The sequence below is a fragment of the Trachurus japonicus genome, chromosome 21 (genome assembly GCF_045865225.1).
Source record: "Trachurus japonicus isolate A0001 chromosome 21, Traja_1.0".
In the NCBI taxonomy this organism is placed as follows: domain Eukaryota; kingdom Metazoa; phylum Chordata; class Actinopteri; order Carangiformes; family Carangidae; genus Trachurus; species Trachurus japonicus.
Genome location: NC_140927.1, coordinates 34,694,055 through 34,711,303, shown reverse-complemented (window position 1 = coordinate 34,711,303; position 17,249 = coordinate 34,694,055). Strand labels below are relative to the sequence as shown.

The 17,249-nt window shown below is 40.4% G+C and overlaps 3 protein-coding genes and 1 long non-coding RNA gene across 4 annotated transcripts in view; 3 read left to right on the top strand and 1 right to left on the bottom strand.

Moving 5' to 3' along the window:
- The window catches only part of LOC146965678 (protein NLRC3-like), a 197,640-nt gene that overhangs the window by 136,631 nt on the left and 43,760 nt on the right, over window positions 1-17,249 (top strand). The gene's annotated exons all lie outside the window — the stretch shown is intronic.
- Window positions 1-17,249, top strand: part of LOC146965679 (NLR family CARD domain-containing protein 3-like) — a 47,343-nt gene that overhangs the window by 6,434 nt on the left and 23,660 nt on the right. The window lies entirely within an intron of this gene.
- LOC146965681 (neoverrucotoxin subunit alpha-like) lies at window positions 3,666-4,421 on the top strand. The gene has a single exon (XM_085765038.1). It carries the CDS (start codon window positions 3,804-3,806, stop codon window positions 4,419-4,421), a length of 618 nt encoding a protein of 205 aa, XP_085621164.1. The 5' UTR covers window positions 3,666-3,803.
- LOC146965680 (uncharacterized) lies at window positions 12,425-14,063 on the bottom strand. The gene is made up of 3 exons (XR_015034576.1): window positions 13,930-14,063; window positions 13,025-13,153; window positions 12,425-12,527 (listed from the first exon to the last, which is right to left on the bottom strand). It is a non-coding gene; the product is annotated as an uncharacterized LOC146965680 (long non-coding RNA).

Below are 17,249 nucleotides of genomic sequence, written 5' to 3'. Positions count from 1 at the left end.
CACACTCAGTGTTTCTCACTAAACTCACTGTGTGTTTCACTGAGCTCTAACAAACGTGTTGAGTGTGTTTCCTTCCTCATCGAACACTGAAACCACACTGCAAAAAATCAAAATCTTACCAAGAATATTTGTCTTATTTCTAGTCAAAATAAATCTAATTATACTTAAAGCAGAAGTAAGCGATCCGGTCGTTTTCGCTAATGCTGCATTCCAGGCAGGCTTTTGAAATCGTAAATTACAGCTTCAAGTCACAACTTACGACTTTGTAGCGTTCCAGGCAACCCACTCGTGTTTCTCCGACCTGTTTTACCTGTGAAAGTCACTATAACGGCCACTCGTAACTTCTGACCCGTGAACTCGTACCAGATCGAACTGGTACCACTTCACAGGACGGAGTTACGAGTTTCCTTGAACGCACCATAACAGTCCTCGTCCCTACGTCGCCACATTCACGGCGTCCCTTGGCTGCACACACAGCCCTGCATGCCGTTCTCTCTCCTCATTGGATAAAAACTGTAGGATACGAGAAAAGTTTTCTCCTGGGCTCAGAGCAGAGCAGAGTGACTGACAGACCCGTGTTTCAGACCAAACACTCTATAGAAGTGATTGCTGTCTGAAGATATAACTATTTAAGACTTATATTAACACAAATATATCACTTACTTCTGCTTTAAAATAAGACTCATCACATTTAAAAAGTAGTTTGTTTTTAGACACTTTTTAATTTTTTCAAGCAAATTTTCCACTTTAAATAAGTAGAAAAATCTGACAGTGGAGCAAGTTTTTCTTTCTTATTACAAGCACAAAAAACTTGCTTTCACTGGCAGATTTTTCTACTTGTTTCAAGTGAAAATTTGTTTGAAACAAGTGAAAATGATCTAAAAACAAGTTGATTTTAGGTGATGAGTCTTATTTAAAGTGGAAATAGATTAGTTTTGACTAGAAATTAGACATTTTGACAAGAAATAAGACAAATATTCTTGGAAAGATTTTGAGTTTTTGCAGTGCATCCACTGCTCACAGCTTCACTCTTCTTCTTTCCTGGTGCATTGTGGGATATCTGGGCTGGTCAGCTCCACCTGTTGTGTCTTCATCTTCTTTGCTGTGACGTGTGTTTGTGCAGCTTGAGAGTCAGAGAGTGAAAGTGTGTGTCTCACACTGCAGTGACATCAGATGGAGAAAAGACATGATGAAGTGTTTCCTCCTGGTCTCCTCCTGCTCTGTATCATCACTAGATAAAGACTCCAGCTCCTTCTTCTCTGTGCTCAGTGTTCATCCATACATACCAGCCTCCATGTGAACACAGTGATAAAACAGTGTGTGTGTGAGAGCCATGTAATGTCCATGTGTGCATGCTGACAGAGAAGGTGCTGCTCTGACCCCCCTCCTCCTTTCAGGGTGGAGCCTGCTGGAGTCCCATGGTTGACACCAGGTCTGAGGAAGTGTAAGTCTGTTTTTACTTTGATTCATGGAAACGAGGGATGCACATGTTGAACCGTTTAACCGTTAACCGATAACAAGAACTTTGACCGATTAATACTCTCAGTTTTTTTTTTTATTAGCTCCTTGTCGTCAACATGGGGGCGTGTTGACACGTGCAGATTTCCACGTGCCTTCAGTCATATTTCGCGGTAAAAAGTTCCACAGGAGGACTGACAGTATGAGCAGCAGCCCCCATGAAGGAAGATCAGACCATAAATGTAGCTACACAGACATAGATGTGCATCACCTGTAACAACGGCGCTGAATAAAATGAAAAAAGTAAATAAAAGAGGAGGCTGATGCAGCTCTCCTGCAGCTCCACAGAGGAGCTCTGCTGCTCCTTCAGTCTGGTGTTTGGCTGCACTTGAATGAATTCATTTATTTAAAACAGGGACAATGCACAAAAAAACATTCATCTTGTAAAACAAGAAGAGCTGCTTTGAGCCAGGTTATAGCAACAATTGCTAATTTCCGCCTGTAGTCCCTGGGCAGGTAAAGTGCTAAACAGACACAATATTAAGATTAATTGAAATAAGACATAATAACCATAATATTTAAAAAATTGACAGAATGCACTAATAAAAGCAGGGAAACAAGAGCGCCAAATCATAAAGTGCACAATAGGGACACACAGCACATACACTCTCTCTCACTCTCATCACACATTCAAACACATACACATACAATACACAGATAACAATCATCCTCCTCTAATAACCACACTCATAGCCAGACACATACACACACTCACATAATACTTAACAATGTGTGCAAACTTGCTTACTTAGTAACCAGCGCTTTGACAAGCATGAGAATGTGTGAGGATTTGTACATAGAATAAGTTGTGTGGGAAGGACGTTCCACTGACTCATGGCCACACAGGAAAAAGAAGAGCTGCCAAACTGAGTTCTACTACACTCACCCCTCGTAACAGATCTAGTTAGACGTACTGTGTTACTTTGTAACTAAAACAGTTCAACATTGGACGATCTAACCTCCATATGAGTGATCAGCTGAGACAGAGCAGAGTGGATGTGGCACTGATCAGCTGTCACAGCGCACGTGTGTATTTAAAGCAGAAGTTAGCGATCCGGTGGTTTTGGCTAATGCTGCGTTCCAGGCAGGCTTTTGAAACCGTAAATTACAGCTTCAAGTCACGACTTACGACTTTGTAGCGTTCCAGGCAACCCACTCGTGTTTTTCCGACCTGTTTTACCGGTGAAAGTCACTATAACGGCCACTCGTAACTTCTGACCCATGAACTCGTACCAGATCGAACTGGTATGACTTCACAGGTCGGAAAAACACCAGTTACGAGTTTCCTTGAACGCACCATAACGTCTTGTCAGCCGATGGAGTTAGCAGCCCCCGCCCTCGTCATGGATCTATTGGTCCTCGTCCCTACGTCACCACATTCAGGCGCATCCCTTGGCTGCACACACAGAGAGGACTGCCCCTTTATGCCGTTCTCTCTCCTCATTGGATAAAACTTGTAGGATACGAGAAAAGTTTTCTCCTCGGCTCAGAGCAGAGTGACTGACAGACCCGTGTTTCGGTCCAAACACTCTATATAAGTGATTGCTGTCGGAAGATACAACTATTTAAGACTTAGATTAACACAAAAATATCGCTTACTTCTGCTTTAATTTATTAAATTTAATTTAAAATTTTTAAAAATTAATTTAATTTAGTTCAACATTTTGGCAAATTGGCCCATTGCCATAATCCCTATAGTCATAGCAGTAGGTTTGTTACCTTTAATTGTCGGTGCAAGCTATTTTTAGAACGGCGGAGCAGAGCCGTGAGCTGCTCAGAGCTACGCTACGGAGGCTCATTATGGGATTTCTTGGTTTCCCTCATCAAACTCATCAAATACACAATCCAACAACTCCACAACGCTCTGGTGGACAAGTTGTGAGCTGCACATTCACCACGCTATGAGATAATAACACAACGTTACCACACAGAGTTGTTTTAGAACACTGAGCAGCTCACGGCTCTGCTCCACCGTTCTAAAAATAGCTTGCACCAGCAATTAAAGGTAACGAACCTACTGCTATGACTATAGGGATTATGGCAATGGGCCAATTTGACTAAATGTTGAACTGTCCCTTTAATGGCTAAAAAAAAAATAATAATAATTGGAGCGTCGTAATCTTATCGGTTAACGGTTAATAATCGGTTAACGAGCGTCGGTTATCGGTCAGAAAAGAAATTCAAAATGTGCATCCCTACTGGAAACAAAGCAGCACATTCAACCATCTTCACACTGTCACATCACTGACCTCATGAGTCTTCATCAAACTGTCAATAACTGATCAATGATCAATAACTGCAGCTGTGTCTTGTTCTCTCCATCAGATTCCTGTCCACTCACAATCGACACAAACACAGTGAACACAAAGATCAAACTGTCTGACAACAACAGGAAGGCAACATGGGTGAAGGAGGATCAGTCATATCCTGATCATCCAGACAGATTTGACTACTGGGATCAGCTGCTGTGTTCAACTGGTCTGACTGGTCGCTGCTACTGGGAGGTCGAGTGGAGAGGAAACGTTTATATATCAGTGAGTTACAGAGGAATCAGCAGGAAAGGAGACAGTGATGACTGTGTGTTTGGATGGAACGATCAGTCCTGGAGTCTGCTCTGCTATGATGTTTTAGGTTACATAGTCTGTCACAATAACAGAGAGACACCTATCACCTCCTCCTCCTCCTCCTCCTCCTCCTCCTCCTCCTCCTCCTCCTCCTCCTCCTCCTCCTCTGTCTCTAACAGAGTAGCAGTGTATGTGGACTGTCCTGCTGGCTCTCTGTCCTTCTACAGAGTCTCCTCTGACTCACTGATCCACCTCTACACCTTCAACACCACCTTCACTCAACCTCTCTATCCTGGGTTTAGACTCTTCTATTCTGGTTCGTCAGTGAGTCTGTGTTGAGTGAAGCAGAGTCTCCTCCTGTCACAGAAACCTTCTCTCTGTTGAACAGACAGTTCAGTCTCTACACGTCTGTCTCTGTCTCTCACTCACGTCGTCTTCACAGGACAGAGATGAACACAGTTTAATAATGAACTCATCAGCGTCATGGCAACAGAAAAATCACTGGGACCTGAAAAACAAGAAGAAGTTTATGAGAATCACTGAGAAGAGTTTAAAAAACCAACTGATTTAATCCATGAATGTAAATAATCTGATGTGAAATAAACAACAACGTGATTTAATAAAGAATCAGTAAATAAATGAATTAATAAACAAACATTTACATGTCGACGTTTATTACTGGATTTATTTTGAGATTCATTTCCTGGCAGATTTTAATTCATTCATCAAGTTTTGACTAAAATGTCTCAAACGTCTTATTCTGAAATTGTTCACTGCTGCCAATGTGTGACTTTTACTTTGTAGAATGTTTATCAGTTGTTTTTTCCTCTAGTTGTTAAAGGGATAGTTCGCCCAAAATTCAAATTTCACTCATTATCTACTCACCCTCATGTGGACTAAGAGCTGGGAGAAGTTTCAGAGTCCTCCGTTCCTTCTCTGAGTTACGGGGGGTCTCGGCGCAGCAGTATTTGTCCATATAATGGTTGTCAATGGACACCACTTTTCTTCGTCCAAAAAGACACACCAAAAAACATCCAAATACCTCCATGCTGCTCATATGTAATGTCCCTCTTGTATTGAAGCCCCGACATGAGAAATTGTTCCGTAAAAAATGAAATAAGTCTATATTTTAAGCTTGTTTGTAGCGGAAGCTCCCAGTGTCTCAGTTCACTGCTCTTCCTGTGTCGCGGAACAATTTCTCATGTCGGGCGGCTACCTAAAGCACCAGAAAAGAGACCAAGATGGATCACTGCAATCCGGAGAAACGGCTGGGCTCCTGGCAACGACACCTGGATTTGCAGTTCACATTTCGTGTCAGGTAACTTTAAATGATGTTGTATTTTTGGGCAGAATCATTTCATCACATGTATTGGCCAACGTTTCCCCAGTAAAACTCTGAACGCTAGCGCCTTTCATTTAGCTACATCATAAAAATAAAACTGTTTGACTTTATTTCCTGGACTGTCATCATTTATGCTAATTACCTGTAGTGGGAATAACAGTTGGATTGTTTCAGTGGCATTTTGTAAAGTGTCTAATAAAAACAAAAGCTTTTCTGTTGGTCCTGCCCACAGTTAAAGCTACTGCAGGTATATTCATAACATCATACAAGCTTACTATCAAAAAAAAAAAAAACACTGAAAAATTAGAAAAGTAGCGTTTTATTTAGCCTAATATATAAAGAAAGTGACTAAACCTCCATAAATTAATTTTCCTTTGGGGTTAATAAAGTAATTCTTATCGTATCTTAAAGTCCAAATTTAGGTGTAGGTAATACTTTTGGTAACACTTTATAATAAGGTTCCCTTAATTAACGTTAGTTAGTACATTATTAAGCATTAATTAACTGTTTACAGATATATTAACAATCATTATTATGTATTACTTAGGGTTAGGAAACACATTAATTAATGTAGCCTATTAATAAGCAGTTAATTAATGTTTACTACTCAAAGTTAGTTAATAAATTAAAAGTTGAATAATATAATTATTTATCATTATGTATGCATTACTCAGCATTACTTAACACATTAGTTTATATATAAATGCTTAGTAATGTACTAACTAGCGTTAATTAAGGTAACCTTATTGTAAAGTGTTACTACCCTTTTTTCTAATTGTTATTATTCATTAATCATACTCTATTACAAATACTGCTTTCTTTTTATTGCTGTTGCTCTTTATTATCTGTGCTATACTTCCTTTGCTGTTGTCTGCTGCTGCAACCTTGTAAATCCCCTCCACTGTGGTACAAATAAAGGATGATCTTATCTTAACCCTAACCCCTAACCCTGTAACTAAACGTACATAATATTATTTATAGTGTTTCTAATGGTTCTTCTCCCTGGCTTTCTGCAGACGACCACAGCCGTGATGTTTGTCTTTGCCTCATAAAGCAGGTCAAAGGTCAGAGAGGACTGAGGCCTTGAACTGAGCCCACTGGCAGCAGAGACATTTACAAACCACAGGTCTATTCTTACCGCTCACATGATGAACCTATTTCTGTGCTGTCAGGTAGAGGAGGGGGGAGGGGGGGGGGGGGGGGTCAGATGATCTATCTCTACAGATCACAGATAAATAAACACACAGACAAAAACATCAATCATATATAAGAAATTTTTTAATTTTTGTAGAAAAAATAGTTTATAAATCATGCAGTCGGTACATCTCTGGAGCCATCTCACATTCAACACATCACCATCATCATCATCATCATCATCATCATCATCATCATCATCATCATCATCATCATCATCATCATCATCACAAACACTCCCCACATGAAACTCAGATTAGAACCGTTCTCTTTAAAAGCAGTGAATATAGTTCTTTCTTATGTGATCGTCTCAAAACCGATATTTACACTTGAACTAAGTCATAAATATGATAAAATGAGAATAACGTTTAGAAATGAAGATAAATACGCTGCCAGGAGGCCAGGAGGAGGCACTGTATCTATTAAACAGCTGAGAGATTCAAGTAAAAACTCTTCACTTTGACTCCAGCTCAAAAAACAGAAGAATAAAAACTATTTCTTTACTTCTTTGAGCTGCAGAGGTCAGACACTGCAGCTGCTGCTACTTCCTGTTTGAGATCAACCAATCACAACTCTTATAATAACCATAATAATAATAATAATAATAATACATCAGCTAAAAGCAGCATCAATAACAACAGCTTGAAGATTTGTATTTATCAAGGTTTCAGATTAAATCTGGCATGGATTTGATTCTCTATCACAGTCTAAACATCGTCACTGTCTCAGTCTTGTATCATCAACAGGTTTCCTGTCACATCGTCTCTGTTTGTGTATTTATATACAACAAATACATCACATTGTTGGTATTGTTAGTGACAGTGGGTTTTCACACTTGCTCAGCTGCATTTCAAAAATAACACTTACACTGCTCTTATTGCACACATGAGAAAAAACAACACAAACACCCTTTAGCTTTGTAATAATTCAGCAACTCTTATGTCCAGCATCGCTCTCTAATAATAATGACCAGAGCATAGTGTAACAGGAAGAAGAAGAAACAAAACACTGCCCCCTACTGAGCAAAAAGTAGTAGTTACAGTACAGTTAGTCCGTCTGTCTAACCTGCCTCTGCCCTTCACTCTTATATATATATTTATATTTATATATTCTACTATAATATACAACATGTGTTTGTCTGTGCAGATGAAGAAGTCTTTAAACCACGGTGTGCAGGTTAGTAGCTGAGCCTCGTCTCTGGTTTTATACCATGACGTCATGGTTTTAAAGATTAACAATCTATATATTGATTGATTGTAACAGGAGGAATCCTGACACCAGCGATATGGATTTAAGTTCCCTGATGTAACGACGTCGACTTTACAACAGGAACAGAGTGAAAATATCTTTAGTTAAAGGTAGATTATTAAAAACAGATATAAACCAGCCAAAAAAAAAAAGTAATGTATCCCTAACAACAACACATTGACATTTACACTGGTTAATGTTTGATGGGGAGTCTGAAGTCACACCTGGTTTAGTTTCTACTAGATACCTGAGCAGAACCTGAACAGTCTGGTGCAGTCAGATCAGATCTGGTCTGAGTTGTTGCGTTGTGCCCTTCGTCACAGACCATCATCAAGGTTTCTTAGTGTGTTTGTATTGGACCCTGGTCGTACAGCGATTGGTGCAGCCGACTGTGTCATCACATCATCGTCATCATCATCATCAAAGTCTGAGGCCCTGGGGGCTTGAAAACGCAGAAAAGTGACACTGCCACCTCGGCGCCTGGCGTGCTACAACATTCAATTCCACAGACTTTTGCGTCGCCGTGTGCACGCGGATTTCCTCCCTAGAAACGCTCGTCTAAACACGGAATAAAACATGAGAACGCAACAACGCCACTTTACACTGCAAAAACTCTACATCTTTCCAAGAACATTTGTCTTATTTCTTGTCAAAATGTCTCATTTCTAGTCAAAACTAATCTCTTTCCACTTAAAATAAGACTCATCACCTAAAAATTAACTTGTTTCTAGATATTTTTTACTTGTTTCAAACAAATTTTCACTTGAAATAAGTAGAAAAATCTGCCAGTGAAAGTAAGATTTTTGTGCTTGTAATAAGGAAGAAAAACTTGCTCCACTATCAGATTTTTCTACTTATTTCAAGTGAAAATCTGCTTGAAAGAAGTAAAAAATATCTAGAAACAAGTTAATTTTTAGGTGATGAGTCTAATTTTAAGTAGAATGAGATTTGTTTTGACTAGAAATGAGACAAATATTCTCAAATATTCAAGTCTCTGTAGTCGTGACGAACCTGCGGGAGGAGCGAGGGGCGAGTCCAACATCCCCCTCAGTGTAATGTCAGAGGTCATGAGGAAGAGGAGAGGAGAGAAGGAGGAGGAGGAAGAGGAGAGGAGAGAAGAGAAGGAGGAAGAGTAAAGCAAGACGAGGAGGAAGAGGAGAGGAGAGAAGGAGGAGAAAGACGAGGAAGAGTAGAGGAGAGAAGGAGGAAGAGTAAAGCAAGACGAGGAGGAAGAGGAGAGGAGAGAAGGAGGAGAAAGAGGAGGAAGAGGAGAGGAGAGAAGGAGGAAGAGTAAAGCAAGACGAGGAGGAAGAGGAGAGGAGAGAAGGAGGAGAAAGAGGAGGAAGAGGAGAGGAGAGGAGAAGGAGGAAGAGTAAAGCAAGAGGAGGAGGAAGAGGAGAGGAGAGAAGGAGGAAGAGTAAAGCAAGACGAGGAGGAAGAGGAGAGGAGAGAAGGAGGAAGAGTAAAGCAAGACGAGGAGGAAGAGGAGAGGAGAGAAGGAGGAGAAAGAGGAGGAAGAGGAGAGGAGAGGAGAAGGAGGAAGAGTAAAGCAAGACGAGGAGGAAGAGGAGAGGAGAGAAGGAGGAGAAAGAGGAGAGGAGAGAAGGAGGAAGAGTAAAGCAAGACGAGGAGGAAGAGGAGAGGAGAGAAGGAGGAGAAAGAGGAGGAAGAGGAGAGGAGAGGGGAAGGAGGAAGAGTAAAGCAAGAGGAGGAGGAAGAGAAGTGGAGGAGAGGAGAGGAGTAAAGGAGGAGGAGGAGAGGAGGAGGAAGAAGAGATGGGGAGGGTTAAAGGAGGAGGAAAAGAAGCAGAGTAAAGGGGGAGGGAGAGGAAGAAGAGGAAGAGTTAAGGAGGAGGAGGAACAGGAGAGGAAGAGGAAAGGAAGAGGAGGAAGAAGAGGAGGACTAAAGGAGGAGGAGGAGGAGGAAGAGGAGGAGAAAGAGGAAGAGTACAGGAGGAAGAGTAAAAGATGAGGAGGAACAGGAGGAGAAGAAGGACGACGAGGAGAGGGGGAGTAGAGGAAGAGGAAGAGGAGAGGAGGCGTAAAGGAGGAAGAGGAGAGGAGTAGTGAAGGAGGAGGAAGAGAAGGAGTAAAGGAGGTGGAGGAGAGGAGGAGTAAAGTTGGAGGAAGAGAAGGAGTAAAGGAGGTGGAGGAGAGGAGGAGTAAAGTTGGAGGAAGAGAAGGAGTAAAGGAGGAGGAGGAGAGGAGTAGTGAAGGAGGAGGAAGAGAAGGAGTAAAGGAGGAAGAGGAGAGGAGTAGTGAAGGAGGAGGAAGAGAAGGAGTAAAGGAGGAGGAGGAGAGGAGTAGTGAAGGAGGAGGAAGAGAAGGAGTAAAGGAGGAGAGGAGGAGTAAAGGAGGTGGAAGAGAAGAGGAGTAGTAGTAAATTGTCTAAATATGTTGGTTTATTTTTCTAACTCCGTTATGTTCTTCCTTTATCTGCTCTACTTATTCTATAAATCCTTGTTTGAGCCCCATTTACTTTATGTGACGAAGCCCTCTTCATCACTATACCTTCAGTCTTCAGTCTACATGGTACATTTTACACATTTTCCCCTCTGTTGGGTGAGTGCACGCACCCCTTTGGTTTCATACTCATCATCATCATATCTCCAACCGAAGTAGAACAAGAAAACCACACACTACTCATCATATTTGTTTGTTTTCAGTTCTCTTTATTTTGTCATAGTTACCTGGGTGCTGCTGTCGTGCTGCTGCTCCTGTGCCGGCCATGGAGGAACGAACCAGAGCAGCAGAAGCAGCTTGCTTTTATGGTATGGTCGGCTGCGGACCATACCATCTCCCCACTGAGTGGAGGGGGAGAGTTTTTCTTTATGTATTAAATGCTCAAATAGAGCCTGTTTATTGATTGTGATGGTTTGTATGATGTTGAATATTGTTAATAAGGTCAGTTCAGTGCCGGTGTGTGGAGTATAGTTACCGGACTTATTGTTTCATGGGTTAATTGGTGTTGATTGTTCTTGGGGCGGGGTTTGGGGTATATAAGGCCCAGGCCGAGCAGAAGCTCGGGTGGAGAGAGTGAGGCTTGCTTTGTTGCCCTGTTGTTTGTTGCACTGTAAAATAAACTGCACAGCTCAGCTTAATTTGTGACTCCAGCCATCTTTTTTTGTTGCGCCTGAATTTTTGAGTTCCCACGTTTTTTGACACTTTACTGCAATGTAACATGGTGTAACACTTTTCCTACCCGTCTTAGACAATTAGAAAATGTACAAAAGAAAATGATACGTGCCATATCTCGCTCCGGCTTCAACACTCCCACACGTCCACTCTTCCATAGTTTATTTTGTTTATTGTGTTTATTTGTTAGGATCCCCATTAGCTGCGCTCTAGAACGCCGCTAGTCTTCCTGGGGTCCACAGTTAAAACCAATACATTTAAACATAAATCTGCAATCACAACATAAAGACAAGTCAACAAAATCTTACATTAATTCTGTACCATCAGATTATCATCCACATCAAAGAACCTGTGTAAGACAACTCCGATGTACAGCAGTTATAAAATAAAATAAAATAAAAAGAATAAAATAAGAGGGTAAAACAAATGAAGATGACAACAAGAGATTCTATTACGCTACATAAGACCCTTTATGTGTATGTGTGTGTGCATGTGTATGTGTGCGTATGTTATTTTACAGATATGAAATTCCAAGATATTTTTTTATTTGCTTTTTGAATGTTAGTTTGTGTGTGAGTTTAGTTATTGGCTGTGGTAAGGAGTTCCATGATTTCATTGATCTGTATTCTATTGTGTGCTTCAGAGAGTCTTCATCTCTCGAGGCTCACAGAATTCAACATCCATCACAACGCAACAATGATTTACCAAGTTGTAGCTACATAACCTGAATCCTAAACTGTCTATGCTCGTCCCAGTCAGCAGCCCTGTGCATGGCCACCATACCAGACATTTACATCTCATTTATGGACAAAAGAGAGGTTTAAAACGCACTAGCCTATGTATCACCACCAGGGGGCCGCTGGTCTGGAATGGGCTGGATGAGAGTCTGAAATCAGCCAATTCCATCTCAGTCTTCAAGAAAAGGTTAAAGGTGCAGCTTCTTAACTCATATTTATCATCGTAATCTGGGTCTGTCTGTTTGATGTCTTTGTCTATTTTGAGTTATTGATTCGTCTTGTGATTGTATGTCATGTTTTGTTTGGTAATATGTATTGTCTCATTGTCTACGTGTATTCTGGGATGTATGTTTTGTCTTGTTTTCTATCATGATTTGACATATGTATGAATATGTAACACGTTAGTATTACGTTTGAGGCTCCCGCCATGAGCTTTAAATAGCTTCTTGGGAGACCTGGCGCTTCACACATCTGCTTCCCTTCTTTTCTGCTGTCTACTAATATCATGTGTGTGGTGCGAAATAAAAATACTGAAATACTGAGGAGGAGGAGAAGAAGAGGAGCAAAGGAGGAGGAGGAAGAGGAGAGGAGGAGTAAAGGAGGAGGAGGAGAAGGAGTAAAGGAGGAGGAAGAGGAGAGGAGGAGTAAAGGAGGAGGAAGAAGAGCAAAGGAGGAGGAAGAGGAGGAGACAAACTCACTGCTACGGTGGCTCAGAGGGACAAACTCACTGCTACGGTGGCTCAGAGGGACAAACTCACTGCTACGGTGGCTCAGAGGGACAAACTCACTACTACTACGGTGGCTCAGAGGGACAAACTCACAGCTGCTGCATCAGACACAGCAGACCCATAGATATATATACTGACTAGATGCTGCGTTCCCAGGCAGCTCTATTGAGTGGAATGCGTCAACGCGGCGGCCATCTTGGTCAGGGGGAAGCCGTGTCTACTTCCTGCATCAGTCAACAGAGGCAGACGTCTATCAACCATTAAAATCACCATAACTCTCTGAATATTCAACCGATTTTCAAGCTGCTTGGTTTATTATAAATGTCAGACATATATCTATGATACAACAACAGTTTTGTAGGCTATCTAACATACATTTAGGCTACATACACCCACATGCATAAATACACTGAAATGTGTTCTACAAGGGTCTGACTGCTGGGTCAGAAACCCCGGACCAAGATGGCGGCCGTGTTGACATACGCTGAGAAGCAGAAGGCGGCCTCTAGTCAGTATATATATCTATGACATCAGACCCAGCTGGTCACCTGACCTGAACTCACCTGTTGATGAGCGGCGCTCTTCTGGACACTTTACACACAAAGCGCTGCAGGAAGCGGTCAGTGAAGTAACCGTGAGCTGCAGCCGACGCCTTACTGACCACACTGCTGTCGTTGGTGCCCTGCACCTGGACACACACACACACACACACACACACACACACACACACACACACACAGGATAGTTCAGGTACGTTACTCACAAATACTGTAGTAATAGTAATATTTATTACAGGTAGAAAGAGGAAATTACTTTATATTCAGTTATTGAGTGTCTAAGTAGCATTAATCTGTTTCATTCATGTTCTTGGTGATAAAGAACTAATTACAACTGCTACATCATCTAAAACTCATCATGTTATCATCACATTCAAGAAAAAAAAGAAAAAAAAAGAGAATCTCAATATGGAAAAAAGAACTTTTTAATGTTTTTTCTTAGAAAGAAAAAAGACTTAAAATGATTATTAAATCATCCATCCATCATCCATGTCTATAGAAATAGTATTTTGATTATTATTCTATTGCTGCTACTACTGACTGTTGTATTTGTTATGATAAAAGGTAAAACAAACAATAAAACTTCCTATTGTGTTGTTTGATAAGTTTTAGCCACGTTTGTCAGATGAATGGAGGAGTAAAACAGTTCATATGTCCCTGTGAATGATTGTGAAACAGAAGCAGGTTATATGGAAATAACAAGTAGGCTGAATGAGTAAAGTAGGCTCATTTAGTTTGTAAAACAGCCTAAATGTTCAACATGTTCCTCTGAGCTGTTGTAGTGATGGAGTAGCTGCAGCAGCATGTCATGGAAATCCCTACTCTAGTACTTAGTAACGGAGTACTTAGTTACAGTTCCTCAGTACAGTAACGTTACAGTAACAGTAGCTACATGACGTGTTGTTACCGCGGTGTCTCTTCGCTGCTGCTGCCGCTTCTTCGCGCTGTTCGCGGGCATCGTGTCAGCGGTGAACGGAGCCTCTTAACGGGGCCGCTTCACCGGGAGTCTCTCCGGTCTCAGTCTCTCTCTCTCTCTCTCCAAAAACACCCACGGACACGGAGCTCCGGTCCACACGGGTCATAACAATTCAAACATCTGGAGCTCAGTATGGACTTCAAATAACAAATACTGTGTCACAAACAAAATGAAGGAAGTTTCCTTTAAAATTATACACTCAATTCACCCGGTCAATCAGGCCATCTCTAAATTTAAAAATATTAATATCCACTGTACTTTTTGTGAACAGGAGGAGGAAAATATTTGTCATCTTTTTTTTGAATGTCGTTATACTCATTTGTTTTGGATAGAACTAGAAAACATGTTTAAATGTTTGACAGGCATCAAGATTAAACTAAAAAATATATATATATATATAATTCTTACTTATGATGGAAAAAAACCTTAAGGGAAAGGAATTGTTTTTGTTGAATCTTTTTATTTTACAAGGAAAATATTATATCCATAAATGTAAATGGTCATCCAAAAAAACATATTTTTATGAGTTTAAAATAGAAATCAGATATTACATGCAGCTATTACAAAATATGAAAGACAGAAAAGCTATAAAAACCTTGGAATATTATAAATTATTGCAAACAACTATTTAATAATACCTATAATATATAAAATATAATATAGTGTTGGTACCCCTTTCAGTGTATATATGTATATATGTTTTGTTTGTCTGTTCATGGTATGTTTATTGTTTGAATATTTGTATGTGTGTATATATAAATGTTTAATAATAAAAAATAAATAAAAAAACTTCACAGGTTACATTTATTATTTCATTTTCAGGTTGGTTTATGTTCAGCTGCAGGTTAATTATCACCATAGAGACGCTGGAAAGTATTATAGGATAGGATGCACTGATTTGAACACCTGCAGTCCCTCCATCTTCCAAGACCTCTCCCATCTTCTCTTCCTTAAGAACCTTTATTAGAAAGATGGATTCCTTATCATCTGGCAATGTTTATTTTATGTTCTTTCCTTTTTTTTTTTAAATTGTCATTATTTTTTATTGTCATTGTCATTTTTGTCTCCTTTTTTCATGATCCCCCTGTCTGCTTTGTCCACCTTTATCTTTCTGTATAATGCATAATGTCAACATATGTCTATGTTATGTGCTTAGATAATGCTGTTATGCTCATCTCACCTCAATAAAGCACAAAAAACAAAAACAATCTGCTTTTCCATGGATGTTTTCCAGGAAGCTCCCAGTTCTTCTCCTGTGGGTGTTGTCCCTGCTGCAGTGGATCAGTGTCGCCCCCTGCTGACGCTCCTGACCACATCACAACAACACAACACACACAGGGGAAACACACACATGTTCTTCTGACAAGCGGCGGACTGGAGATCGATATTATCATTAATGTTTTAACTCTTTATGGTTCAGTAGTAGAAATAAACAGCAGTAAAAACACCAGTCTGTCTACTCAGATTACAGAAGTCACCTCCCCTCCCCCACTTCCTCTTTTTACTTTTTACTTTCACTTTCACCACGCGGTTGTGTGGCAGTTTATTTCCCCGTGTGAAGGTAAGGTGAACAGTCTGAATGTTTTCCTCGTTAACACCTGTCGTTACCTGAGTTCTCTGCCCTTCAACGTGTCGTTGTGTTGTTGTTGTGTTGTTGTTGTGTTGTTATAATGTGACTGTAGCTGAGTCAGAGCTGTAGCTGTAAAGTCTGGACCGACAGAACCGTGTCCTCCATGTTGTGTGGATGTTTTTTTTTTGTTTTTTTTTTAAAGTCTCTAATACAAAATACAAACATTAAAGGCACATTGGTAATAGATAAATGCACAGTGCTGAATCAGCTTGTTGTGTGGATGTTGTGGGTAGAAGCGCTGGAATAAGAGCAGAAGCAGAGTTAGTGGATGGTCAGTAGTTGAACACAGAGTGGTTCTTTGTGTGCAGCTCCACTTCCTGATGACTGGAGGCAGCTTTACCGCCTGAATCAGCCTGTGGAGGAGGCGGAGAGGAGCCGCTGCTCTCCTGCTGTCTGAGCCACTAAACGCGGCCTGAGCTCGTCTGGACAGCCGCTGGAGAACAGCTGGGACTTTGTCTGTGGTGAGTAGAGTGGTCTGTCATTAGAGTTACACTACAGGACTGATGTGGACTCAGTGTCTGTCATTAGAGTTACACTACAGGACTGATGTGGACTCAGTGTCTGTCATTAGAGTTACACTACAGGACTGATGTGGACTCAGTGTCTCATTAGAGTTACACTACAGGACTGATGTGGACTCAGTGTCTGTCATTAGAGTTACACTACAGGACTGATGTGGACTCAGTGTCTGTCATTAGAGTTACACTACAGGACTGATGTGGACTCAGTGTCTGTCATTCGCCCTCATGTTGTCCTGAGCTCATTTTGACCCCAAACGAAAATTCTTTCCTTCATAATTTTCTTGTTTGTTTTGTGTTTTTTTTAATCAAACGGCCTGAAATTAACGGAGGTTGTTTAATACTATGGTATTAACAGTTACAATAAATTTGAAGCAATTTGGTTGAATTTTGGGTGTTTTATTGAATTTAATAACACAAAACATAACATTATCACAGAAGTTGTGTTTCATCTTTTTATTCAACTTCAGACCAACTTAATACTAATTTCACACCTCATTTATATGAAATAATACCTATTTTCTGGTTTCACAAAACAGGAAATGACCCCGACTGATTTGACTGCTAAAAAGCACAAAACATAACGCAGGTGGGCACAATTCGTAAACAAGACACAATAATTATCTTTCTTGCAGCTGTTAGTTTATTAACTTTGTTATGAACTTTAATAAAAACAATTTCGGACCACCGTGTAGACTATTGCTTATTAACTTGCCATTTTTGCTGTCGGGGGTATGAATTAAGCAATACCGTATACGCTCAGAACTCCCTTACTGTGATAATGAGCCCATATCACAGACTGATGTGCTTTTACAAAACAGTTACTAATACTGACAATATCAAAGAGAGATACACAATCAATTTCATGTAGTTTTTTGAATCAGAAATCCATATTATCTAATAAAATAGTCCCACTGTAAAAATATATATATATATATTCTGGTGACTGGGTCTGCATGTTGTGTGTGTGATAAATGTTCTTTGTTCACTTTGGATTTTATTTCTTGGAGCAAAGTGCAAAGAAGCAGCAGGTAATTAATCCAGATAAGATAAGATCATGATGAACAGGTGAGTCACAGTTCAAAGTGTTAAAGTTGACCTTT

Bases quoted from the DNA above. Each gene is read 5' to 3' on its own strand.
- LOC146965681 (XM_085765038.1), top strand. From the start codon at position 3,804: ATGATCAATAACTGCAGCTGTGTCTTGTTCTCTCCATCAGATTCCTGT.